The sequence below is a fragment of the Chelonia mydas genome, chromosome 2 (assembly GCF_015237465.2).
Source record: "Chelonia mydas isolate rCheMyd1 chromosome 2, rCheMyd1.pri.v2, whole genome shotgun sequence".
In the NCBI taxonomy this organism is placed as follows: domain Eukaryota; kingdom Metazoa; phylum Chordata; order Testudines; family Cheloniidae; genus Chelonia; species Chelonia mydas.
In genome coordinates, this window is record NC_057850.1 from 547,231 (window position 1) to 575,228 (window position 27,998).

The 27,998-nt window shown below is 47.7% G+C and overlaps 1 protein-coding gene across 48 annotated transcripts in view; it reads right to left on the minus strand.

Annotated features, from left to right (window-relative positions):
- The window catches only part of SCRIB (scribble planar cell polarity protein), a 240,891-nt gene that overhangs the window by 68,489 nt on the left and 144,404 nt on the right, over positions 1-27,998 (minus strand). For 21 of the 48 annotated variants that reach the window (XM_037891689.2, XM_037891691.2, XM_037891688.2 and 18 more), the window contains 2 exons: positions 26,629-27,039; positions 23,956-24,024 (listed from right to left, as the gene is read on the minus strand). The exons of 12 other annotated variants lie outside the window; for them this stretch is intronic. In XM_037891689.2, coding sequence (XP_037747617.1) covers positions 23,956-24,024; positions 26,629-27,039 — 480 coding nt within the window. The remainder of the gene's footprint in view (positions 1-23,955; positions 24,025-26,628; positions 27,040-27,998) is intronic. 15 more of the 48 variants (XM_043538871.1, XM_037891709.2, XM_037891708.2 and 12 more) reach the window with 1 other exon arrangement.

A 27,998-nucleotide genomic window follows, 5' to 3' on the forward strand; every position in this document is an offset into this window, starting at 1 on the left:
GAACATCACACACATTGGCAAGATCAAGCTGTGTTTAATGGAGGAACAAGCCACAGACAGGATTGAAGTTCCCGGTGTTTGTAAAGATGCTTTGGGATGAGCATTATATATAAATTGGTCATTTCACCTCCCCTCTTAACCAGGATGGTTTTTTAATCAAAGTAGCCTTTTTTCATGATTGCAGAATTGCACTTTTTTGAGCAGCTAATAAAACATTATTAAACAACTCTCAATTATAAGGAACATTTTTGTTTATTGCAGTGTGGTTGTAGCCATGTCAGTCCCAGGATATCAGAGACACAAGGTGCGTGAGGTAATATCTTTTATTGGACTAACTTCTGTTGGTGAGAGAGACAAGCTTTTGGGCTGACACAGAGCTCTTCTTCAGGCCTGGGAAAGATACTCAGAATATCACAGCTAAATATAAGATTGTTTACAGGCTTAGTGGATCATAGATTGTTGTAACGAGATACAAATCTAGTGCCTTTACTGAGTCCATGATTTTTAGTGTCTAACGAAGAAGTGAATTTAATGTCCCAGACTTGTCTTTTGAAGGTGTTGTACAGGCTTCCTTTGAGGATGAGGACTAAGAGGTCAGATATGGAGTGAGCACTTTGTGAAAAATGTTCGCTCAGGGGTGATATGGTGTTTTTGTCTTTTATCATTTTCCTGTGTGAATTCATTCGAGAGAGAAGTGATTGTCTCGTTATACCCACACAGTTGTTATTGGGGCCTCCAGTTCACTGGATGAAGTACATTTTTCTTTCCACTCAGCTTTGTTGTGATATCTGGACCTACAGATTTACCCCAAATTGTGAGCTCAACTGTAAAAGTACATGAAAGTTTGAAAGCATCACAATAATCTATAATTAATGTTGATGAGAAAAGTTGCAAAAGGGAGACAGAAGAACTAAATTAGTACAAGCAAAAAGATCTACTGAGGGTGACCAGATGTCCCGATTTTATAGGGACAGTCCCGATATTTGGGGCTTTGTCTTATATAGGCGCCTGTTGCCCTCCACCCCATCCCGATTTTTCACACTTGCTATCTGGTCACCCTACTTGATATAATTCAAGGGCCGTGTTAAGATCATGCCTGCTAAACTAGAAAAGTGTGGAACCAGAAATCAGTGAACCAGAATTGATGTGTTGGAAACTAGGCCTAATCGGTGGGCAAAATAATGAGAGGACGAGATGAGCTTGGTTCTTTGCCGGTAAAAAGCCAGTGCATGCCTGACATCGAGGGACTGAAGTCTCTTCTCTTCACGAGAAGTGCGGGGATTTGGAAAAAGAACAGCTAAGTGAATACATTGGTTAAGGTGGAAATTGGAGATTATCTTGGGTAGAAATTTAGGGTGAAGGTGAAGAGATATTTTATCCTTGTGAAATAATGTAGGGGGGGTGTCCAGTATGAGGGGTCCCAGTTCACTGACCCTCTTGGCAGAAGTGATGGCCACTAGAAACACCACCTTCATGGATAGGTGGGACATGGAATATCACTGAGAGGTCTAGGAAGTTTTGACAGCACACAGCTATGATTCCACAGAGGTACTAATTTAATGACTGGCGGGAAGGCGTCGATGAGGCCCTTCATGAATCACGTCATAGTTGGGTGGCTAAAGACAGAGTACCAGTCTGCTGGAGGGAGGAAGGCATGAACAGCTGCTAGGTGGACTTGTAATGAGGTGATCAAGATTTCAGGGTTTCTTTAGAGACAGGAGGTAATCTAAAACGATAGGGGATGCTTGAAGAGACTGGGTGAGACTGATTGTGCTGCACCCAGGCAGAGAAGTGTTTCCATTTAGCCAAATAACAGGTTCTGGTCGATTCTTTTCTACTGTGGGTAAGTATAGCCTGGACAGGGGATAAACAAGAGTGCTCTACTTCCGATGGCCATCCAAACACCAGGCCATGAGGTGGAGAGAACCTGGATTGAGGTATTTGGCCCTGCTCCTGTCCTGCGTCAGGAGTTCTGAGAAGGGGTGGATTTTGATTGGAGTGTAGGCTGACGCTGACAAAACTATCTGGGCTTATGGCTCCTCTGGAACAATACTGGGGAAGTTTTTTGTTCGTTTCTGATGCAAAGAAGTTCCATAGAGGTGTGCCCCACTGTGTGAAAATGTCTGTGAGAACATATATTTCCCACTCGTGGTCCACTGAGAAGCACCTGCTGAGGCTGTCTGCTAAGGAGTTGTGAACCTGCGGGAGGTATGCCATCTGGATTGTGATGCTGGGCCTGATGCACCAGTTCCGAAGCCTGACTGCCTCTAGACACACTGGGAGAGATCTCGCTTCTCCCTGTTTGTTTATGTAGACGACGGTGGTGATACTGTCTGACATCACCTGGAGGTGGAAGGTGCGAATGAATGGGAGGAAGGCCTTCCATGCAAGGGTGAGCGCCCACAGCTCCAGCATGTTGATATATAGTCTGGCCTCCTGTGGGATCCATATGCCCTGAGCAATGTGACTGTTCAGGTGGGTGCCCCAGCCCAGAAGGGATGCATTCATGTACAATGGTGACAGTGGCAGTGGATAAGGGAATTCCCAGTCGTACCTTATCTGGGTTTGATCACCAAACGAAGGTGGAGGCGATCCTGGTAGGAATGGTCACCTTGGAGTTGATGTGGTTTGTTGGGCGAGTGGACCGAATTGAGCCAGGCCTGCAGGCAATGTAGCATGGCAAAGGGTGTGCCATATGACTTAGAAGCAATAGGCACATTTACACTGTAGTCCTTGGTCTGCGGGAAATCAAAGAATTAGGTTGTGCATAGTTTGAAACCTTTCTGAAAGGAGGAAGGCTCTTGCAGAAACAGAGTCCCGATAAAGTTTACTGTCCTCGTGGGGGATAAAACAGACTTTTCTCTGTTTGTACGAACCCCCACAGCTGCAAGACTTTGAACAAGGAATTGAATAGCCGACCAGCCCTCCTGTCAGTGTGACCTACCAGGAGCCATTTGTCAAGATATGGAAAGACTATGTAGCCCTGATAGCTCATCTAGGCCACTGCCTCAGAGAAAACTTTAGTAATCACTCTGGGTGCCATCACTAGCCCAAAGGGGAGGACTCAAAATTGGAAATGCTCCCAGCCCACCGTAAACTGTAGGAATCTCCTGTGGGAGGGGTGAATGTCTATATGAAAATATGTGTACTTCGTGTTGAGAGCCATGAACCACATCCCTTCTTGAAGAGAGAGGTTTGCAATCACGAATGCTCCCCATAATAATACCAGGGGCCAAGCTTCTGGATGCTGTATCTGCTGCATCAGCTGCAGCCTGAAGAGCCATTTTCGCTACCAACTTGCCTTTCTCTAGAAGAGAGAGGAGCTGGGCTCTGTCCTCAGAGGAAAGTTTGTCCTGAAAAGCCACCAGCCTAGAGTAGTTATTAAAGTCCTATTTACCTACCAGGGACTGGTAGCTGGTGATGAGGAATTGCAAACCTGCAGAGAAGAAGGCCTTTCTCCCCAGGAGGTCCAGTCTCTTAGAGCCATTATCTGATGGGTGGTCCTTAGGTATTGTACTCTATTACATTCCATAGCAGCCTGTACCACCAGGGAGTTGGGGGGTAGGGTGGGAGAACAGAAATTCAGCTCCCTTTGCCGGGATGAAATACCACAGCCTCCTTAGGTGTGGGGGTGTAGGATGCTGGGGTGTGCCAGACCAATCTCGCCGGTTCCAGTATGGCCTCATTAACTGGGAAGGCTAACTTACTTGGGCCCTGAAGCTGTAGAATGTTCCACAGTCAGTAATGTGGGTCTTGGACTTCCTCCAGAGATATATGAAGATTACTAGCCACTCTTCATAGTAAGTTCTGGTATTGCTTATAGTTGTCTGGTGGGGATGAGGAAGAAGGAGAGTCTGCCTCATCTGGGGAAGAGTAGGAGATTCCCGTTGGAACCATCAGTTAAATCCTGAACATGTGGGCAACACCCACCAGGCAGATACTTGGAAAACATGCCATTGTAGGCATTCTCATCATACCATCCCCTCCATAAACTTATCAAGCTCAGTCTTGAAGCCAGTTAGGTTTTGTGTCCCACTTGGGCATACTTGGAAGGCTGCTCCAGAACTTCACCCTTCTGATGGTTAGAAACCTTCATCCAGTTTCAAGCCTAAACTTGTTGATGGCCGGTTTATAGCCATTTGTTCTTGTGTCCATATGGGCACTTAAATAACTCCTCTGCCTCCCTGGTATTTATCCCTCTGATGTATTTATAGAGAGCAATCATATCTCCCCTGAGCCTTCTTTTGGTTAGGCTAAAGTAGTCAAGCTCTTTGAGTCTCCTCTGATAAGGTAGATTTTCCATTCCTCGGATCATCCTAGTAGCCCTTCTTTGCACCTGTTCCAGTTTGAATTTATCTTCCTTAAACATGGGAGACCAGAATTCACACAATATTCAAGATGAGGTCTCACCAGTGCCTTGTATAATGGTACTAACACTTCCCTGTCTCTATTGGAAATATCTCGCCTGATGCATCCTAGGACTGCATTAGACTTTTTCACTGCCACATCCCATTGACAGCTCATAGTCGTACTGTGATCAATCAATATACCCAGGTCTTTCTCCTCCTCTGTCACTTCCAACTGATAAGTCCCCAGCTTATAGCATAAATTCTTGTTGTTAGTACCTAATGCATGATCTTGCACTTTGCACTATTAAATTTCATCCCATTTCTATTACTCTGCTTTACAAGATCCAGATCTTCTTGTATGATATTCCAGTCCTCCTCCCTATTCACAATACCTCCCAACTTTGTGTCTATCCGCAAATTTTATTAGCACATTCCCACTTTTTGTGCCAAGATTAGTACTAAAAATGTTAAATAAGATGGTCTCAAGACTGATCCCTGAGAAATGCCACTTGTAATCTCCCTCCAGCCTGACAGTTCACCCAATGCACTCACCCCTTTAACCAGTTCCTTATTCACTTTTCAATTCTCATATTAATCTCCATCTTCTTCAATTTAACTAATAATTTCCCTCATTGGGGATTTGACCTTATGCTCATGAGAGTATCCCTTGCTTTCATGGAGCGAAACCCTGAAGTATCTTTGGGCTTAGAAACCAAGGGCTCCACTCACAAGCCTTGCTCGAAGACATGCTGCTCCTTTGGTGAGGCTGATGTACAGGGCAGGTCTCCCTGGCCCAGATCAGAGAGGGGCCTCATGTCCTTCTCCATTAAGAGTTTCTATGGCAAAGCTCACAGGCTTCGTGCATTCTCAGTGGCAACAAGTGACAAATGCTGCACTTCACCGAAATGTGTGTCTCACCAAGACAGTAGCGGCAGCATTGGTGTTCATCACTGACAAAGAAGGATCTAGGGCAAGAGATGCTGTTTTTGAAGCCTGGGACTCTAGGCATAGCCCCGATCACAGAGAGGGAGTCCCCGGTCCGGGGAAACAAACTACACTAAGTATACAAAAACTAACTGTACGAAGCTAAAAGAATAACTATTTACAATTTTATTTACAGGTTTTCTGAAAAGGTGAAGCAGGAGAGGACACTGGATTCCGACTCAGGCCCTGAGATGGTAAGAAGGAAGTGATGGGGCGTCGACCCAGACTCCCTTTCATACCCTCACTTGGGAGCATAAGAAGATCTATTGTGCATGTGTAGGCCAACGGACACTGCTTGTTAAAGTCTCTGGACTTGGGCGCATGGTGTGCATTCATATCCACACATGTGGAATACACACAGGGACCAGCACTTGAAGAAGAACCGTTTCTTCTTCTTTGGGTGATTACACGTCTCACAAACAGATTATCCTGGAGGTGGGCCCATGAATGGAGAATAACTCATCTGAAACTAGCATAATTCCTGGATTGATGGGAAATGGCATAACAAGTAGCAAAGATGTGGACTGATGACAAAGTTGCTGCTTTGCAAATTTCCCGAATAGGCATTTGTTCCAGTCAATGGGCTACCCCTCTAGTCAAATGGGCCAGCACTCTACCTGGTGGAGTCACATTTGCCAGATGTTACCACAAACAAATGAATGAAGAAACGCAGGAGGAAATCTTCTGAGTGGAAACCATCTGGCCTTTCATTCTGTCTGCAACTGCAATAAACAACTGTGTTGAGGGCTGAAAAAATTGAGTGTGGTCCAGGTAGAAGGCTAAAGTTCCTCTCACCTCTAAAGAATGAAGTTTCTCCTCATCTCTCTGAGAGTGAGACCAGGAAGAAAGTTGGAAAATAAATTGCCTGGTTAATGTAAAAATTGAACACCATCCTTGTCAGGAACTTCAGGTGAGGGTGGAGATAGACTTTATCCTTCTGAAAAATCATATATGAAGGCTCTGACACTAATGCTTTCAAATCACCCACCCTCCTCACCCAAGTTATCACAATTAAAAATGACACTTTCATAGAGAGGTGAATAAGGGAGTAAGTTTCAAGAGGTTCAAAAAGGGGCCCCATTAATTTTGCCAACGCCAGGTCAGATGCCATTGGGGAACAGGTTCTTGCACCTGTGGATATAATCTGTCCGACCCCTTTAGAAATCTGATGGTGAAGGGGGTTGGAAAAAAGGACATCTATTTTCCACAAGGGGTGAAATGCAGAAATAGCCGCCAAATGTACGGTGATGTGTCCGTGGCTTAACAACCATGTAAAAGAAGCAGTGAGAGATAAAAAGGCATCTTTTAAAAAGTGGAAGTCAAATCCTAGTGAGGTAAATAGAAAGGAACATAAACACTGCCAAATTAAGTGTAAAAATGTAATAAGAAAAGCCAAAAAGGAGTTTGAAGAACAGCTAGCCAAAAACTCAGAGGGTAATAACAAAATGTTATTTAAGTATATCAGAAGCAGGAAGCCTGCTAAACAACCAGTGGGGCCCCTGGACGATCGAGATACAAAAGGAGCACTTAAAGACGATAAAGTCATTGCAGAGAAACTAAATGAATTCTTTGCTTCAGTCTTCATGGCTGAGGATGTTAGGGAGATTCCCAAACCAGAGCTGTCTTTTGTAGGTGACAAATCTGAGGAATTGTCACAGACTGAAGTGTCACTAGAGGAGGTTTTGGAATTAATTGAGAAACGTAACAGTAACAAGTCACCGGGACCAGACAGCATTCACCCAAGAGTTCTGAAAGAAGTCAAAAGTGAAATTGCGGAACTATTAACTATGGTTTGTGACCTGTCCTTTAAATCAGCTTCTGTACCCAATGACTGGAAGATAGCTAATGTAACGCCAATATTTAAGAAGGGCTCTAGAGGTGATCCCGGCAATTACAGACTGGTAAGTCTAACGTCAGTTCTGGGCAAATTAGTTGAAACAACAGTAAAGGATAAAATTGTCAGACACATAGAAGAACATGAATTGTTGGGCAAAAGTCAACATGGTTTCTGTAAAGGGAGATCATGTCTTACTAATCTATTAAAGTTCTTTGACGGTGTCAACAAACATGTAGACAAGGGGGATCCAGTGGACATAGTGTACTTAGATGTCCAGAAAGCCTTTGACAAGGTCCCTCACCAAAGGCTCTTTCGTAAATTAAGTTGGCATGGGATAAGAGGGAAAATCCTTTCATGGATTGAGAACTAGTTAAAAGACAGGGAACAAAGGGTAGGAATAAATGGTAAATTTTCAGAATGGAGAGGGGTAACTAGTGGTGTTCCCCAAGGGTCAGTCCTAGGACCAATCCTATTCAACTTATTCATAAATGATCCGGAGAAAGGGGTAAACAGCGAGGAGGCAAAGTTTGCAGATGATACTAAACTGCTCAAGATAGTTAAGACCAAAGCAGACTGTGAAGAACTTCAAAAAGATCTCATAAAAGTAAGTGATTGGGCAACAAAATGGCAAATGAAATTTAATGTGGATAAATGTAAAGTAATGTACATTGGAAAAAATAACCCCAATTATACATACAATATGATGGAGGCTAATTTAGCGACAACTAATCAGGAGAAAGATCTTGGAGTCATCGTGGATAGTTCTCTGAAGATGTCCACGCAGTGTGCAGCGGCAGTCAAAAAAGCAAACAGGATGTTAGGAATCATTAAAAAAAGGATAGAGAATAAGTCAGGGAATATTTTATTGTCCATGGTACGCTCACATCTTGAATACTGTGTACAGATGTGGTCCCCTCATCTCAAAAGAGATATACTGGCATTAGTAAAGGTTCAGAGAAGGGCAACTAAAATGATGAGGGGTTTAGAACGGGTCCCATATGAGGAGAGATTAAAGAGGCTAGGACTTTTCAGCTTGGAAAAGAGGAGACTAAGGTGGGATATGATAGAGGTATATAAAATTATGAGTGGTGTGGAGAATGCGAATAAGGAAAAGTTATTTACTTGTTCCCATAATATAAGAACTAGGGGCCACCAAATGGAATTAATGGGCAGAAAGTTTAAAACAAATAAAAGGAAGTTCTTCTTCACACAGCACAAAGTAACCCTGTGGAACTCCTTGCCTGAGGAGGTTGTGACGGCTAGGACTATAACAGGGTTTAAAAGAGAACTGGATAAATTCATGGAGGTTAAGTCCATTAATGGCTATTGGCCAGGATGGGTAAGGAATGGTGTTCGTAGCCTCTGTTTGTCAGAGGGTGGAGACGGATGGCAGGAGAGAGATCACTTGATCATTACCTGTTAGGTTCACTCCCTCCGGGGCACCTGGCATTGGCCACTGTTGGTAGACAGGACACTGGGCTGGATGGACCTTTAGTCTGACCCAGTATGGCCATTCTTATGTTCTTATGATAGAACTAATGGTCAGACTTTGATGTTTTTGGTGCAAAAGATAGTCCAATATGTGATTGATGGAATCCTGCTCTGGAGTAACATCCTTCTGTGGGGACCAGATGAAAAGGCACTTTCTTGACCTGAGAGGAGGTTACAGGAACGCACTGCATTCTCAAGTTATTACATAACCAAATTCCTAAGAGATGGTACATGGACACACGGACCCCTTGTAAGATAAGGATGGAATGACAGGATCATGGATGAGGATGTTTTGTTTGAACACTCCTGTACCAGGGCACAAAGTTCACTCAGCTTGAAGGAGTCGGCAAAGAGATCCTCTTTTTGGATGAGTGGTGTTACTCTTGCTTCTTATGAGTCTGTTTCCTACTCTCTTTGTGCCCCTCTTTGGTGGAGTCCTTAGCTCTGATCCTGTGAGTACCAAAGCGAGGAATCACTGTGCTCATAGGAGCCTTACTTGGTGACTCTGCCTGACATCAGGTGCTTCTGACACGCCAGGATCAGACTGGGGCCTCATAGCACAATCCATTAGGAATCTCTGAAGCCTGTACTCATGGACTTGATGTGTTTGGCTTAGGAAGAATCAGCAAATGCTGCACTTAAAGGGAATGTGAGCTTCCTAAGGCAGTACAGGCACCTGAGGTGGTTGTCACTGACCGGGAAGGCTGGGGGCAGGAAATACAGTTCCTGAATCCTAGCATCTTGGGCATACTAGTCATCCCTTATGGGTGAGAGAAGAAAGGCACCCCAAGGCCCTCGCTACTTCCCCTTGAATATTGCATGCAGATGTGGTTGCCCCATTTCAAAAAAGATATAGTGGAATTGAAAAAGGTTTAGAAAAGGGCAACAAAAATGATTAGGGGTATAGAACGGCTTCCGTATGAGGAGCGATTAATAAGACTGGGACTTTTCAGCTTGGAAAAGAGGGGACTAAGGGCGGATAAGATAGAGGTCTATAAAATCATGAGTGGTATAGAGAAAGTAAATAAGGAAGTTTAGAGTAGCAGTCGTGTTAGTCTGTATCCACAAAAAGAACAGGAGTACTTGTGGCACCTTAGAGACTAACCAATTTATTAGAGCATAAGCTTTCGTGGGCTACAGATGGCTATAGAATAGTAGTGGGAGATAGATAAATTAGCTCCAGGCTAAACAAATCCCTGGTACCAGGATAAGTGAAATGGCAGCTGCTCCAAGTCAAGTAAGACACCTGGGGCCAATTAAGAACTTTCCAGAAGGCAGGGAGAATGCTACGTTGATTGGGACACCTGAAGCCAATCGGGGCTGGCTGAAACTAGTTAAAAGCCTCCCAGTCCGTCAGGTGGGTGTGCATGTCAGGAGCTGTGGGAGGAAGTTGTGTTGTTGGAGAGGCTGAGTAGTACACACCATATCAGGCATAAGGAAAGAGGCCCTGAGGTAAGGGTGAAGTGGAGCTTGAGGAAGTGAGGGCTGCTGTGGGGGAAGTAGCCCAGGGAATTGTACATGTCATGTTTCTAAAAGGTCAGCTACCATAGCTGATACTATTAGGGTCCCTGGGCTGGAGCCCGGAGTAGAGGGTGGGCCTGGGCTCCCCGCCCCCTTTTCCCCCTGATTAATCACTGAGACTGGGAGACAACAGAGACTCTGCAAGGAAGGATAACTTCTCCTCACCTCCCTCGCTGGCTTATGATGAAAATGGCTCAGTAGACTGTGACCCTTGTCTCTAGAGAGAGAAGGGTTACGTGAAGGGTCACAGTGAGCCTCTGAGGCTAGCAAAATCTGCCAAGAAACGTGGGACCCATAGAGGCAAGGACAGAGCTTTGTCACAACTGGTGTCAGGAGTGGGACTTCGTTCACAGCGTGGCGGAAGAAAGAGATTTAAAAAAAAATGTGCACTGGGGTTTTGGATTTTTTTTTTGTTTTGGTTTGTTTGTTTGCTTTGTACCACAATGGAGGAGGTGGTCAGAGCTCTGGTACAAGCCACGGCAGCCCAGCAGGAGGTCACCCGGGTTGAGGCAATGGCACAACAGGAGTCTATGCGGCTACAGCAGGAAACCAATCAATTACAGATGAGCCAGGCGACCCAAGATCGTGCCCTCTTGAGAGCGGTGGTGGACCAGCTGAAGATCCTCACCACCCAGGCCCGGGGGTCCGACGGGATGCGAACCCTGAGGGCCACTGGTTGTCTGCCAAAGATGACATCAGGAGATTGACATAGAGGCATATCTCCTCTCATTCAAAAGGATTGCTCAGCGTGAGGCGTGGCCCCAGGAGCAGTGGGTCAGCATTCTCGGCCCTCTTTTGTGTGGAGAGGCCCAGAAGGCCGACTTTGACTTGCCTGCCACGGATGCCACTGACAATACCCGTCTGAAGGCAGAGATCCTAGCACGATCGGGGTAACGGCAGCAGTAAAGGCCCAGAGGTTCCATGAGTGGAAATACCAGGAGAACAAACCCCGAGGTCCCAGCTATTCAACCTCATACACCTCGCGTGGAAGTGCTTACAGCCCGAGGTGTGCAGGCCAGAGGAGATTTTGGAGACCCTGGTCATAGACCATTACATGCGGGGACTGCCGCCAGATCTCCGCAAAACGGTGGGCCAGAACGATCCGTCCACGTACGAGATGATCACACTGGTAGAAAGATGGATGACAGCCAGGGAACTGACCCGACTACACAAGGAAGTCCCCTTTTGAAGCAGGCACCTGACCCCAACCCTGGAAGGTTGGGCAGCCAAACCCCCGGGGAGTCCTAGGTGGAAGAAGGGGGGGGGGGCGAAAACCAGCAGGGATCCCAGAAGGAAGAGATTGGCCTGAGTGGGGGGAACCCCGGGACTAAACCCCTTAACCCCCGGGATAGGGGAGTGATTAAAAGCAATTATAGATGTTATGCAGGTGGGGAGTGGGGACACATAGCAGCACAGTGTCCCAGCACCGAGGAGTCTATGCAATGTAATTTGGGGGATTGGAAGGTCCCATGCTCCCTTATCCACCTCGCGGGGGTCGCATTAGCCCTGCATAATTACACCAGGCCAGTGAGGATAAATGGAGCAGAGACTACAGCGCTTGTGGACTCTGGGAGTGCTATCACCCTCATATCGGGTAAGCTGGTAAAAAGTAGTCAGCTGCTACAAGCCAAACGCGTAGCAATGACGTGCGTGCATGGGGCCGTGAGCCATTACCCCACCATCCCAGTGGAGATAGAGGTTCAGGGAAACCCCATTGAGGTGACCGTGGGCGTAGTTCCTAAACTCCCATATCCTGTATTCATTGGGAGGGACTATCCAGGGTTTGATAATTTACTCCCCCCGGAGAGGCTGGAGGGAGGTGGGGACCCTGAGGACAGCAACTCATCACTGCGGGAATGTCAACCCCCGATGTTCGCTGAGATTTCTCAGGATTTGTTCTCAGCCCCCCGAAAGACCCGGAAGACAAAAAAAGAGAGGAAGGCCGCGAAGGCCTTGGGAACCCGGATCCTGACCCAGTGCCAGAAGACCTCCCTAGTAGACTGATGGACGCGAGCAGCCAACAGAGAAACTTGCACCACAGAAGGTGAGCCAGAGGCTGCCCCCAGACATGATGGCGGCGAACTGTTGGAAGAAGCAGAAGCCGGCCCCTGGGAGCTTGGGCAGGTTAGTCCTGGGAGAGAGACTTTTGGGCGGGACCCAGCGGAGGACCCCAGATATGATAACGCCAGGAAAGAGGTGGCTGAGATCGATGGGATACCCGTGGATGGGAAGGTCCGGGGTCCCGGACCTTACTTTATAGTGAAGAAAGATCTCCTGTACCACGTGGTGCAAACGCAGGAGCAAGAGCTACAACAACTTCTGGTGCCACAAAAACATCAAAAACCCATATTGAGTCTCGCCCACAGTCACCTCTTTGGAGGACACCTAGGGGTAGAGAAAACCCAGGCACGGATCCTGCGGAGGTTCTTCTGGCCAGGAGTACATGAAGATGTCCGGCGATACTGCACCTCTTGTCCAGAGTGTCAGTTACATAGCCCTCGCCCGCACTTGCGGGCTCCTTTGATACCTCTTCCAATAACAGAGGTTCCTTTCAAACAGATAGCCATGGATCTGGTAGGGCCCCTAGAGAAGACAGCTCGGGGCCACCAACTTGTGCTTGTTGTACTGGACTATGCAACCCAGTACCCGGAAGCTGTTCCCCTGCGCAACACAGCTTCCAAGACAATAGCTAAGGAGCTAGTACAGATCTTTGCCCGGGTTGGGCTACCCAAGGAGATACTGACTGATCAAGGGACACCTTTCGTGTCAAAGTTGATGAAAGATCTCTGTTCATTGCTCCATGTACAAGCCCTATGGACCTCTGTACCACCCGCAAACAGATGGCCTTGTGGAAAGGTTCAATAGGACCCTCAAGGCCATGATCAGGGAAGTGGTGAGCCGGGATGGGAAAGATTGGGATACCCTATTGCCTTACCTCATGTACCCCATCCAGGAGGTTCCGCAAGCCTCCACGGGTTTCTCTCCATTCGAACTACTATATGGGCACCACCCTCGGGTCTATTGGATATAGCCAGAGAAGGCTGGGAAGAGGAGCCAAATCCCGGAAGGAACACAGTTGAGCATGTACTGCAGATGAGAGATCGGATAGCCCGAGTTACGCCCATTCTACGGGAACACTTGGAGAGAGCACAGGAGACCCAACGAACCCATTATAACCACCAAGCGAAGCTTCGATGGTTCCAACCAGGGGATCGGGTGATGGTACTGGTGCCCACAGCAGAAAGTAAACTGTTGGCCAGTGGCAGGGACCCTACGAAGTAACCGAAGCCGTGGGAGAGGTGAACTATAAGGTGCAGCAGCCAGGCCGCCGGAAATTGGAGCAAATTTACCACATCAATCTTCTAAAACCTTCGCACGATTGAGAGGCATGCTTAGTCATGCAGGAGACCCTTCCCCAGGAGGATAACTTACACGAGCAAGTGAGATCATCCGACTTGACGCCGATCCAAAAGATCGAGGCAGCTGACATGTCTCTTTCAAAGACGGCCTCCTCCGTTTGCTTTAAAGATGGCGCTGATATTTGAGAAATCCTAGAAAAATTGGAGGATTGGGCCAAAAGAAATCTGATGAGGTTCAACAAGGACAAGTGAGGGGTCCTGCACTGAGGATGGAAGAATCCAATGCACTGCTACAGACTAGGGACCGAATGGCTAGGCAGCAGTTCTGCAGAGAAGGACCTAGGGGTGACAGTGGACGAGAAGTTGGATATGAGTCAACAATGTGCCCTTGTTGCCAAGAAGGCCAATGGCATTTTGGAGTGTATAAGAAGGGGCATTGCCATCAGATCGAGGGACGTGATCGTTCCCCTCTATTCGACATTGGTGAGGCCTCATCTGGAATACTGTGTCCAGTTTTGGGCCCCACACTACAAGAAGGATGTGGATAAATTGGAGAGAGTCCAGCGAAGGGCAACAAAAGTGATTAGGGGTCTGGAACACATGACTTATGAGGAGAGGCTGAGGGAACTGGGATTGTTTAGTCTACGGAAGAGAAGAATGAGGGGGGATTTGATAGCTGCTTTTAACTACCTGAAAGATGGATCCAAAGAGGATGGATCTAGACTATTCTCAGTGATAGCAGATGACAGGACAAGGAGTAATGGTCTCAAGTTGCAGTGGGGGAGATTTAGGTTGGATATTGGGAAAAACTTTTTCACTAGGAGGGCGGTGAAACACTGGAATGCATTACCTAGGGAGGTGGTGGAATCCCCTTCCTTAGAAGTTTTTAAGCTCAGGCTTGACAAAGCCCTGGCTGGGATGATTTAGTTGGGATTGGTCCTGCTCTGGGCAGGGGGTTGGACTAGATGGCCTCCAGAGGTCCCTTCCAATTCTGTTATTCTATGATTCTATGATTAATCGCAACCGAGATGTGTTTTCTACAAAACCAGGGCGGATGACTGAGACCTAGCACCATATTCACACGATCCCCGAAGCCAAGGTACCATTGAGACCGTACTGAATTCCAGCAGCCAAAAAAGAAGAAACCAAGGCCGAAGTAAAGAAAATGTTAGAATTAGGGGTTATTGAAGAATCTTACAGTCAGGTGGTCCAGTCCAATTGTTCTAATACCTAAACCTGACGGTACCATGAGACTCTGTAATAACTTTCGCCGACTGAATGAAATATCCCAGTTTGATGCATACCCCATACTATGCATCGACGAACTGGTTGACCGACTGGGTAGTGCCCGATTCTTGACTACACTGGATCTGACCAAAGGGTACTGGCAGATTCCTCTGACCAAAGAAGCTAAAGAAAAGACAGCATTCTCCAACCCGGATGGGCTATTCCAGTACACCGTCCTCCCTTTTGGGCTACATAGGGCCACAGCCACATTCCAGCGCCTCATGGATAAGCTGCTGCGCCCCCATACTAGTTATGCAGCTGTCCTATCTCGGGGCCTCTCCTTCTGCCCCTCCACCCCCACGAACATGATACAGTTCTGTGGTGACCTAGAATCCTATTTTCGACATCTCCGACTCAAGGAATATTTCCAAAATACCTCTGAACAACATACTAATCAACAGAGGCCTCCCTACCAACATTACAAAAAGAAGGATTCTAGGTGGACTCCTCCTGAAGGTCGAGACAGCAGACTGGACTTCTACATAGAGTGCTTCCGCCGACGTGCACGGGCTGAAATTGTGGAAAAGCAGCATCACCTGCCCCACAACCTCAGCCGTACAGAACACAATGCCATCCACAGTCTCAGAAACAACTCTGACATCATAATCAAAAAGGCTGACAAAGGAGGTGCTGTTGTCATCATGAATAGGTCAGAATATGAACAAGAGGCTGCTCGGCAGCTCTCCAACACCACTTTCTACAAGCCATTACCCTATGATCCCACTGAGAGTTACCAAAAGCAACTACAGCATTTGCTCAAGAAACTTCCTGAAAAAGCACAAGATCAAATCCGCACAGACACACCCCTGGAACCCCGACCTGGGATATTCTATCTACTACCCAAGATCCATAAACCTGGAAATCCTGGGCGCCCCATCATCTCAGGCATTGGCACCCTGACAGCAGGATTGTCTGGCTATGTAGACTCCCTCCTCAGGCCCTACGCTACCAGCACTCCCAGCTACCTTCGAGACACCACTGACTTCCTGAGGAAACTACAATCCATCGGTGATCTTCCTGATAACACCATCCTGGCCACTATGGATGTAGAAGCCCTCTACACCAACATTCCACACAAAGATGGACTACAAGCCATCAGGAACACTATCCCCGATAATGTCACGGCTAACCTGGTGGCTGAACTTTGTGACTTTGTCCTTACCCATAACTATTTCACATTTGGAGACAATGTACACCTTCAAATCAGCGGCACTGCTATGGGTACCCGCATGGCCCCACACTATGCCAACATTTTTATGGCTGATTTAGAACAACGCTTCCTCAGCTCTTGTCCCCTAACGCCCCTACTCTACTTGCGCTATATTGATGACATCTTCATCATCTGGACCCATGGAAAAGAAGCCCTTGAGGAATTCCACCATGATTTCAACAATTTCCATCCCACCATCAACCTCAGCCTGGACCAGTCCACACAAGAGATCCACTTCCTGGACACTACAGCGCTAATAAACGATGGTCACATAAACACCACCCTATACTGGAAACCTACTGGCCGCTATTCCTACCTACGTGCCTCCAGCTTTCACCCTGACCACACCACATGATCCATCGTCTACAGCCAAGCTCTGCGATACAACCGCATTTTCTCCAACCCCTCAGACAGAGACAAACACCTACAAGATCTCTATCAAGCATTCTTACAACTACAATACCCACCTGCGGAAGTGAAGAAACAGATTGATAGAGCCAGAAGAGTTCCCAGAAATCACCTACTACAGGACAGGCCTAACAAAGAAAATAACAGAATGCCACTAGCCGTCACCTTCAGCCCCCAACTAAAACCCCTCCAACGCATTATTAAGGATCTACAACCTATACTGAAGGATGACCCAACACTCTCACAAATCTTGGGAGACACGCCAGTCCTTGCCTACAGACAGCCCCCCAACCTGAAGCAAATACTCACCAACAATCACACACCACACAACAGAACCACTAACCCAGGAACCTATCCTTGCAACAAAGCCCGTTGCCAACTGTGCCCACATATCTATTCAGAGGACACCATCACAGGGCCTAATAACATCAGCCACACTATCAGAGGCTCGTTCACCTGCACATCCACCAATGTGATATATGCCATCATGTGCCAGCAATGCCCCTCTGCCATGTACATTGGTCAAACTGGACAGTCTCTACGTAAAAGAATAAATGGACACAAATCAGATGTCAAGAATTATAACATTCATAAACCAGTCGGAGAACACTTCAATCTCTCTGGTCACGCAATTACAGACATGAAGGTCGCTATCTTACAACAAAAAAACTTCAAATCCAGACTCCAGCGAGAAACTGCTGAATTGGAATTCATTTGCAAATTGGATACTATTAATTTAGGCTTAAATAGAGACTGGGAGTGGCTAAGTCATTATGCAAGGTAGCCTATTTCCCCTTGTTTTTTCCTACCCCCCCCCCCCCAAGACGTTCTGGTTAAACTTGGATTTATGCTGGAAATGGCCCACCTTGATTTTCATACACATTGTAAGGAGAGTGATCACTTTAGATAAGCTATTACCAGCAGGAGAGTGGGGTGGGAGGAGGTATTGTTTCATGGTCTCTGTGTATATAATGTCTTCTGCAGTTTCCACAGTATGCATCCGATGAAGTGACCTGTAGCTCACGAAAGCTTATGCTCAAATAAATTGGTTAGTGTCTAAGGTGCCACAAGTACTCCTTTTCTTTTTGCGAATACAGACTAACACTGCTGTTACTCTGATACCTAGATGATGTCATCATCCATACGCCAGACTGGGGAACGCACTTGGAGAAAGTTGAGGCAGTAGTGCGCACCTTGAGGCGGGCTGGCCTCACTGCTAATCCCTCTAAATGTGCCATAGGGCTAGCAGAGGCTAGGTACCTTGGATATATTGTGGGAAGGGGCATAATGAAGCCCCCAAAAAATAAGCTAGAGGCAATTCAAAACTGGCCCCGGCCGACCCGAAAGAAGCAGGTCCGTGTGTTCCTAGGCATGGTAGGCTACTACCGATGTTTTATTCCCCACTTCGCCACTAGGGCAAGTCCCCTAACAGACCTGGTGAAGGCCTGAGGTCCAGACATGGTAAAGTGGACCGACGCAGCAGAGGGGGCATTCACAGACCTTCGGACGGCTCTCTGTAATGACCCCGTACTCATAGCCCTGGACTTTAACAGGGAATTTATTTTACAAACAGATGCTTCCGAGGTGGGGTTGAGGGCAGTTCTGTTGCAAATGGTGGGAGAAGAGGAACACCCAATCTTCCACCTAAGCAGAAAGCTTCTCCCAAGAGAACAGAAATACACAGTAGTCGAAAGAGAATGCCTTGCTGTCAAATGGAGACACTGCGTTATTACCTCTTAGGCCGGCGATTTACTCTTGTGACGGACCATGCACCCCTCCAGTGGATGCAGCAGAATAAGGAAAAGAATGCAAGGGTCACCAGATGGTTCTTATCCCTCCTACCATTCCAGTTCTGCATACGGCACAGGGCTGGATGCCACCATGGCAATGCTGATGGTTTGTCACAAGTATACTGCCTTGCGTCCCAAGTTGCCCAAATCTATGGTGTTGAGTAGAGGGGGGGGATATGTGATGGGGCAAGGCCAGATGGCTATAGAAAAGTAGTGGGAGATAGATAAATTAGCTCCAGGCTAAACAAATCCCTGGTACCAGGATAAGTGAAATGGCAGCTGCTCCAAGTCAAGTAAGACACCTGAGGCCAATTAAGAACTTTCCAGAAGGCACGGAGAATGCTAGGTTGATTGGGACACCTGAAGCCAATCGGGGCTGGCTGAAACTAGTTAAAAGCCTCCCAGTTAGTCAGGTGGGTGCGCATGTCAGGAGCTGTGGGAGGAAGTTGCGGTGTTGGAGAGACTGACACCATATCAGGCACAAGGAAGGAGGCCCTGAGGTAAGGGTGAAGTGCAGCTTGAGGAAGTGAGGGCTGCTGTGGGGGAAGTAGCCCAGGGAATTGTACATGCCATGTTTCTAAAAGGTCAGCTACCATAGCTGATACTATTAGGGTCCCTGCGCTGGAGCCCGGAGTAGAGGGTGGGCCCGGGCTCCCCCCCGCCTTGCCCCTGACTAATCACTGAGACTGGGAGACAACAGAGACTCTGCAAGGAAGGATAACTTCTCCTCACCTCCCTCACTGGCTTATGATGAAAATGGCTCAGTAGACTGTGACCCTTGTCTCTAGAGAGAGAAGGGTTACGTGGAGGGTCACAGTGAGCCTCTGAGGCTAGCGAAATCTGCCAGGATACGCAGGACCCACGGAGGCAAGGACAGAGCTTTGTCACAATATATACATACAGAGAAGGTGGAAGTTGCCATACAAACTGTAAGAGGCTAATTAATTAAGATGAGCTGTTATCAGCAGGAGAAAAAAACTTGTGTAGTGATAATCAAGATGGCCCATTTAGACAGTTGACAAGAAGGTGCGAGGATACGTAACATGGGGAAATAGAGTCAATATGTGTAATGAGCCAGCCACTTCCAGTCTCTATTCACACCCAAGTTCATGGTATCTAGTTTGCACTAGATACCATGAACTTGGGTGTGAATAGAGACTGGAAGTGGCTGGCTCATTACACATATTGACTCTATTTCCCCATGTTACGTATCCTCGCACCTTCTTGTCAACTGTCTAAATGGGCCATCTTGATTATCACTACACAAGTTTTTTTCTCCTGCTGATAACAGCTCATCTTAATTAATTAGCCTCTTACAGTTTGTATGGCAACTTCCACCTTCTCTGTATGTATATATTGTGACAAAGCTCTGTCCTAGCCTCCGTGGGTCCCGCGTTTCCTGACGGATTTCGCTAGCCTCAGAGGCTCTCTCTCTCTCTCTCTCTCTCTCTCTCTCTCTATATATATATATATCATAGAATCATAGAGTATCAGGGTTGGAAGGGACCTCAGGAGGTCATCTAGTCCAACCCCTTGCTCAAAGCAGGATCAATCCCCAATTAAATCATCCCAGCCAGGGCTTTGTCAAGCCTGACCTTAAAAACTTCTAAGGAAGGAGATTCTACCACCTCCCTAGGTAACGCATTCCAGTGTTTCACCACCCTCCTAGTGAAAAAGTTTTTCCTAATATCCAACCTAAACCTCCCCCACTGCAACTTGAGACCATTACTCCTTGTCCTGTCCTCTTCTACCACTGAGAATAGTCTAGAACCATCCTCTCTGGAACCACCTCTCAGGTAGTTGAAAGCAGCTATCAAATCCCCCCTCATTCTTCTCTTCTGCAGACTAAACAACCCGAGTTCCCTCAGCCTCTCCTCATAAGTCATGTGTTCCAGACCCCTAATCATTTTTGTTGCCCTTCGCTGGACTCTCTCCAATTTTTCCACATCCTTCTTGTAGTGTGGGGCCCAAAACTGGACACAGTATTCCAGATGAGGCCTCACCAATGTCGAACAGAGGGGAACGATCACATCCCTCGATCGGCTGGCTATGCCCCTACTTATACATCCCAAAATGCCATTGGCCTTCTTGGCAACAAGGGCACATTGTTGACTCATATCCAGCTTCTCGTCCACTGTCATCCCTAGGTCTTTTTCTGCAGAACTGCTGCCGAGCCATTCGGTCCCTAGTCTGTAGCGGTGCATTGGATTCTTCCGTCCTAAGTGCAGGACCCTGCACTCATCCTTGTTGAACCTCATCAGATTTCTTTTGGCCCAATCCTCCAATTTGTCTAGGTCCCTCTGTATCCTAACCCTACCTGCCACCGTATCTACCACTCCTCCAAGTTTAGTATCATCCGCAAATTTGCTGAGAGTGCAATCCACACCATCCTCTAGATCATTAATGAAGATACTGAACAAAAGCGGCCCCAGGACCGACCCTTGGGGCACTCCACTTGATACCGGCTGCCAACTAGACATGGAGCTATTGATCATTACCCATTCAGCCCGACAATCTAGCCAACTTTCTACCCACCTTATAGTGCACTCATCCAGCCCATACTTCTTTAACTTGCTGACAAGAATACTGTGGGAGACCGTGTCAAAAGCTTTGCTAAAGTCAAGAAACAATACATCCACTGCTTTCCCTTCATCCACAGAACCCGTAATCTCATCATAGAAGGCGATTAGATTAGTGAGGCATGACCTTCCCTTGGTGAATCCATGCTGACTGTTCCTGATCACTTTCCTCTGGTGTAAGTGCTTCAGGATTGATTCCTTGAGGACCAGCTCCATGATTTTTCCGGGGACTGAGGTGAGGCTGACTGGCCTGTAGTTCCCAGGATCCTCCTTCTTCCCTTTTTTAAAGATGGGCACTACATTAGCCTATTTCCAGTTGTCCGGGACTTCCCCCGACCGCCATGAGTTTTCAAAGATAATGGCCAATGGCTCTGCAATCACAGCCACCAACTCCTTTAGCACTCTCGGATGCAACGCATATATATCTATATCTATCTATATATATATAGATATATATCTCTTCTTACTATATGTTCCATTCTATGCATCCGATGAAGTAGGCTGTAGCCCACGAAAGCTTATGCTCTCATAAATTTGTTAGTCTCTAAGGTGCCACAAGTACTCCTGTTCTTTTTGTAAATAAGGAAGTGTTATTTACTCCTTCTCATAATACAAGAACAAGGGGACACCAAATGAAATTAATAGGTAGCAGGTTTAAAACAAACACAAGCAAGTATTTTTTTCACGCAACTCACTGTCAACCTCTGGAACTCCTTGCCAGAAGGTGTTGTGAAGGCCAATACTATAACAGGGTTCAAAAGGGAGCTAGATAGATTCATGGAAGATAGGTCCATCAATGGCTATTAGCCAGGATGGGCAGGGATGGTGTCCCTAGCCTCCATTTGCCAGAAGCCTGGATTGGGTGACAGGGCATGGATCACTTGATGATAACGTGTCTGTTCATTCCCTTTGAAGCACCTGCCATTGGCCACTGTCAGAGGACAGGATACTGGGCTTGATGGACCTTTGGTCTGACCCAGTATGGCTGTTCCTATGTTCTTATGTTCGCTATACATATCTAACTATAAAACTGACTAAAAACTAAAATAGTGTACAAATTATTTACAGTCTGATGATGAAGAAGCTAGCTATTGCTGCACATACTGAAGAGGTTCCATCTCAGGCCATGGGTAGTAGAAAGGAACTGGAAAGGCGATCGGTCTGCACTGTCCCTTATATCCTCGGTTCAGAGCACAAGGAAGGGAAGGCTGCAGGCCTGGACCAGCGGAAACTGCAAACAAAAATCTTCTGGTCTCAGGTGTATGAAGTGTGTGCGCACCCACACTGGAATACTCATAAGGACATCTCTTGAAGAACAAACAAGATTCCTTCTCATTAAGAAGAAAAGGAACACTATCGAAACCAAACTAACACTAATCAGTAACTGCTAAGAACATGTCTATTTTCAACTATTTACAAAACAATGGATAAACCACAGTGAGCAGAGATGCTCTGAAACTGTGATGAGACAGAACAGGGGTTGCCCCACACTTTATGCCCTTTGTTGGGGGCATGACAACACTTCGGGCATAGGTACGTCCCCCCCATGGACATTCCTGCCCAAAGGAATCTGATCTTGAGTGTAGTGGGTGCATGTGCACCAGCAGTAGAGTATATATGGGTAAGTGCTTAAAGAAAAAAAATCTCTGTACGGTGGGCTGCTGCTGAAGTCCTGGTGCACAGTGAACGGGCTGGAGACTATTCTAATGCTGTTGAATAAATTGATGGGATATCTTGCATTTACACACTGCACCCCACGCTGATCATCATATCCAAGAAAGGAACCATCAGAAATCAAAGGGGCTCAAAATGGATGTAGGGAATGACTGGAGGCCTGGAAGAACTCTCATAAGAAGGGATTTTGAAACGATTAGGGTTATTTACCTGACAAAGAAAATGACTAATAGGAGCCATGACTGAAAGACACAAAATAACGACTGGCATAGAGAAGGGTTTCATAGATTTTCAAGGTCAGAGGGGACCACTGTGATACTAGGCTGACCTTCTGCATAACACAGGCCATAGAACTCCCCCAGAATAATTCCTAGAACTCATCTTTTAGAAAAGCAGCCAATCTTAATTTAAAAATTGTCAGTAATGGAGAACCCACCACGACCCTTGGTAAATTGTTCCATGGATTAGTTACCCTCACTGTTAAAAATTTATGCCTTATTTCCAGTCTGAATTTGTCTAGCTTCAACTTCCAGCCATTGTATCATCTTAGACCTTTCTCTGCTAGATTGAAGAGCCCATTATTAAACAAGTGTCCCCCAGGTAAATACTTATAGACTGTAAGCACGTCATCCTTTAATCTTTATGTTAAATTAAAGAGATTAAGCTCTTTGCATCTATCACTATAAGGCATGTTTTGTAATCTTTTAATCATTCTTGTAGCTCTTCTCTGAGTGCTCTTCGGTATATCAACACCTTTCTTGAATTGTGGGCACCAGAACTGGACACAGGATTCCAGCAGTGGTCACACCAGTGCCAAATACAGAGGTAAAATAACCTCTCTACTCCTATTCGAGATTTCCCTGTTAATGGATCTAAGGATCACATTAGCTCTTTTGGCCACAGCATCACACTGGGAGGTCATGTTCAGCTGATTATCCACCACAATCCCCAAGCCTCATTCAGAGTCACTGCTTCCCAGGATAGAGTCCGCCTTCCTATAAATATGGTCTACATTCTTGTTCCTCGATGTAAACATTTACATTTAGCCACATTAAAATGCATATTGTTTGCTTGTGTCCAGTTTACCAATAAATCCATATGGTTCTGAGTCAAGGATCTGTCCTCTCCATTATTTACCACTCCCCCAATTTTTGTGTCATCTGCAAACTTTATCAGTGATGATTTTTTGTTTCTTCCAAGTCACTGATAATAAAAACGTTAAATAGCTTAGGGACAAGAATAAATCCCTGCTCAATGACAATTCCCCAGTTACATTTTGAGACCTATTAGTTAGCTAGTTTTTAATCCATGTAATGTGTGCCATGGTAATTTTATATCATTCTAGTTTTGAAATCAAAACACAGAGAGTTGGCCTCCTGTTCCACCCTCCCATACTGAAACCTTCTTGCCCTTGAGGTATCCCCTGCCCTTCCCCAAACTGTCAGCCCTGTGTGTGAGGGACTCACCTGCTGGCTGCTCGGTGAGTAAGAGGCATCCCGCCTGGAGCTCCCAGGCTCAGACTCGCCTGCTGGAGCCTGAAAAACACAGACAAAACTATGCAGTTACTGCACAGCTGCAGCTCCTGTGCATCTGACCTGGCACTGGGCCCAGGAGCAGGGGCCATGCAGCAGGGGAGCAGAGCTGGCAACTGGACTGGTGCCAGGAGCAGCCACCACACAGTCGGGGAGGAGAACTAGCACTGGACCCAGGAACAGCTGCCACACAGCAGGAAAGCACAGCCAGCATGGGGAACAAGAGAGCAGCACTACCCCAAGCTCCATACCCAGCTGCTGGGGCAAGACTGCCTCCCCTGCCTGACACTTGCCTGAATCAAAGCCCTAAAATAGCCTCTATTCATCCCATAACTCGGTTAGAGGCCTCAGCTCCTCTCCAGCAAATGATAAAGGCCATAGCCCAGACAATTCCTCCTGTCCCAGGGCCCCTTCTGAGTCTCTGCTGCTTGGAGAAGAGGGAGACGACACGTTCCCAACCCCACTCACTGACCAGCAACAAGAAAGCAAAAGATCCAAAGAGATGGGGAATGGGGAGAGCCTTGAACCTTTCTCACTCTCTCTGTCTTAGGCTTGGTCTGCACTACGAAATGAGGTAGATATAACTATGGCGCTCAGGAGCGTGAAAAATCCTCCTGAGTGATGCAGCGAAACTGACCTAGCCCCCAGAGTAGACAGTGCTCGGTCAGCGGGAGAATTCTGCAGTGGTGCCTCTTGGGGAGGTGGAGTACCTACACTGATGGGAGACCCCCTCCTGTCAGCATTGGTAGCGTCTACACGCAAGTGCTACAGAGAAACCGCTGCACCGTTTTAAGCGTAGACAAGATCTTACACCCTTATACGGCCCCCACTGCAGTTGACTTTTAAACAACTTTGTATTCGTGGATAATCTAAGCACTATACCCAGATGTATAGACACTCTCTTCTTAACCTTGTATTATATAATTTTTTAACATTCGCTTTAATAATTTTTTAAAATCTGAGCATCTTCCAGTCTGTCATGTATTTATCCTCCCAAAACCTCTGTGGGGTAGGAAGGTGCATTATTATCCCCATTTCACGGATGGGAACTGAGGCATAGAGGGCTGGATTCACAAAGCTATTAGCTGCCTAAAGATGCAGACAGCCTAGTGGGATTTACAGCCGTGCCCAAGTGCTTAGCTCACGGAATTCCTGTACACTCCACTAGGCACCTATCTCTGGCTCCAGACAACTAGATACCTTTGCAAACCTGGCCAACTGAGTTGCCCAAACTCTGTGGCAAAGCCAGGAATTAAACCCAGGTCTCAAGTCTCATGCTAGCCCCCAAATCAGTCGGCCAGCCTTCTTCTCTGTTTCTCTTCCTATTCTGCCCTTTGGGGCAAACCACGCGGGACATGGCGGTGCAGCTGCAATGGTCTTTTCATCATTGTAGCCTAGGTCCTCAAACAAAGGATTTGTCCTACACAGAGCAGAGTAAACCTGAGAGTTCATGTTCCAGCCCCAGTTGTGAAATCGGGGACTTTGTCAAGGCCAGCAGCAGAGCTGTGGGGAGCTGGCAATGCGTGCCTAGAGATAGGACCTGTGCTGCATACTGTCCTAGCGAGCTGGGCTGTCTTCTATGTACAGATATACAGAAAGGACTCGGGTTTGGACAACGCCAAGTACGTGAATGTGACACCGACACAGGACAAAAGGCTCCATTCTTTGCCACTCCCTGCTGTGACCAAACCACAGACAGACAGGAGCACAAGGGCACAGCCACCCTCCAACCATGCGGTCAGTAACACTTCCAGAGAGATGGCGCTCTGGGGGCACTGTCATGCAAACCCCTCTGTTACCTGACCACCCTCCCCCAGTGCAGACTGGGCACGGGGGTGCTGCCACCCCCACCCCATGTCACTGACCCTCCCAGCACAGACAGGGGCACAGGGGCACTGCCACCCCCTGTGTCACTAACCCCACATCATAGAGAGGGACACGGGGGCACCTGCCACACCCACCCCCCATGTCACTGACACACACACACCAGCACAGACTGGGGCACAGGTAGCAGCTGCCACCGTCACCCCCTGTGTCACTGACCCCCCACAGCACAGACTGGGGCATAGGGGGCACTGCCAGCCCCACCCCATGTCATTGCTACCCCCAGCCCATGTCACTGACCGCCCCAACACAGACAGGGGGACAGGGGCACCGCCACCCCATCCCATGTCACTTAACCCCAGCACAGACTGGGGCACAGGGGCACTGCCACCCCACCCCCTGTTGACTGACCCCCACAGCACAGACAGGGGCACTGCCACCCCACCCCAGTGTCATTGACCCTCCCCCCACCCAGCACAGGCGGGGCTCATTCATTGTGTACTAGCTGTCTGGTGGTGGGGCACATCAGTGACCCCAGCACTGATCCCTGCTATGGGAATGACAAGCTCACACACACAGCAATGTGGGAGGCCCTCAGGAGTCCGGTGCGACACAACACACATGGCACACGACATTGCTGTATGTTAGGTGGGGTTAGCCCCCGCACAGGCCTTGTGCTACCAGCATCCAGGGGCAGGGCATGCTCACTGATTTAGTAGGACACTGGTGGGCTTTAGTTGATGTGACTGCATGCTACACACAAGATGCTGCAGGACTGCTTGCCTTGGAGTAAAGGTTGGTCTTCAGAACTCCCCCCTGGCCATAGCCCAGGGGAGGGCCCCCCAGACAGGCCTTGCCTGCTGCCTTCCCCCTTCGATTAGCCACCACAAAGGGGTTCTCACTGAAGAGGATTGGTTGGGAGTCGACCATACTCTCTTGCTCTGGCTCCTGAGGCTTTGGCAGCTGGTTCTGGGTTAGGGGGCAGCTCACAGGCTCCGGCATGTGTAGCGGGACCAGCGCTGCCCTTTCTGTGTGCTTGCCAGGTGATGCTGGGTCCTGGGGTGGGCTAGTTACATTGCGGCTCAGGCCTGCGATTGGGTCAGGGTCTGAATTCTGGCTGTCCAGAGCCACTGGCAGAGGCAGCAGAGCGCAGTCACTCTCCATTCCAGGGCTGGCTCGATCACACTGAACGAGCTGAGAGGGAAACAAAAGGGTCAGAAACAGAAAGAAAGAACAGCCAGCGTAAGGGAGAGGAGGCAGCAAACATGGTGCCAGTCACTGCCACCACTGCTCCTAGACACCGGGGACAGGAGAGCTCCCGCACACAACGCCCATCTCCACAGCTCCCTGGCTCTGCACTAGGGGAATCACAATGCTGAACAGCCTCACGTGCAATGGAGGTGTGCAAAACTCTCATGCCTCCTGGCAAGGCCTTACCTATGGGATCCCATGAGCTGCCTCCAAGAGGACAGCTTCTTGCTCTGTCTGCATATACGGGAGTGCACACAATAAGCACATCCGTGTCACATGCCACTTGGATACTTTCTGTACATACTAAGCCCACACTTCCAGCCAGAGACACACACTGAGCCTGCATACACCCACATACACCTCCAGCTCACACTCCACACGTGCTCCAGAGCGTTAAACAGGAAAGGCTCCTGGGAAGAACATGGAAGGAAACAGCCAGGGCACCATCCACCCGCTCATTGTCACTGCACAGGCACAGACTAAAGCCTTCCACCGCACTACAGTGCACACGAAAGCAGCTCACTGTCCCTGTAGGGGCTAACACCACCCACCTCACTACAGCACAATAGGAGAGCAGCTCACTGTCCCTGCACTCACTATCTATCATGCACACGAAAGCAGCTCACCATCACCACATTACCTAATGCCACCCACCTCACTACAATGCACATGAAAGCAGCTCACCATCGTCACACAGGCTAACCATCCACTTCACTACAGTGCACACAAAAGCATCTCACTGTCACCACACAAATTCTTCCCCATCAAAAGGCAGCACAAACATCTCTGGACCCACCATCGTGTCGGCTGTAATGCGGCATTAAAAGGTTGAAGGAAGTCTCGCTCCATCAAGGCCGCAGCTTTCCCCTAGGCTCCATTCACCCTCTCCACAGTGGTTTTAC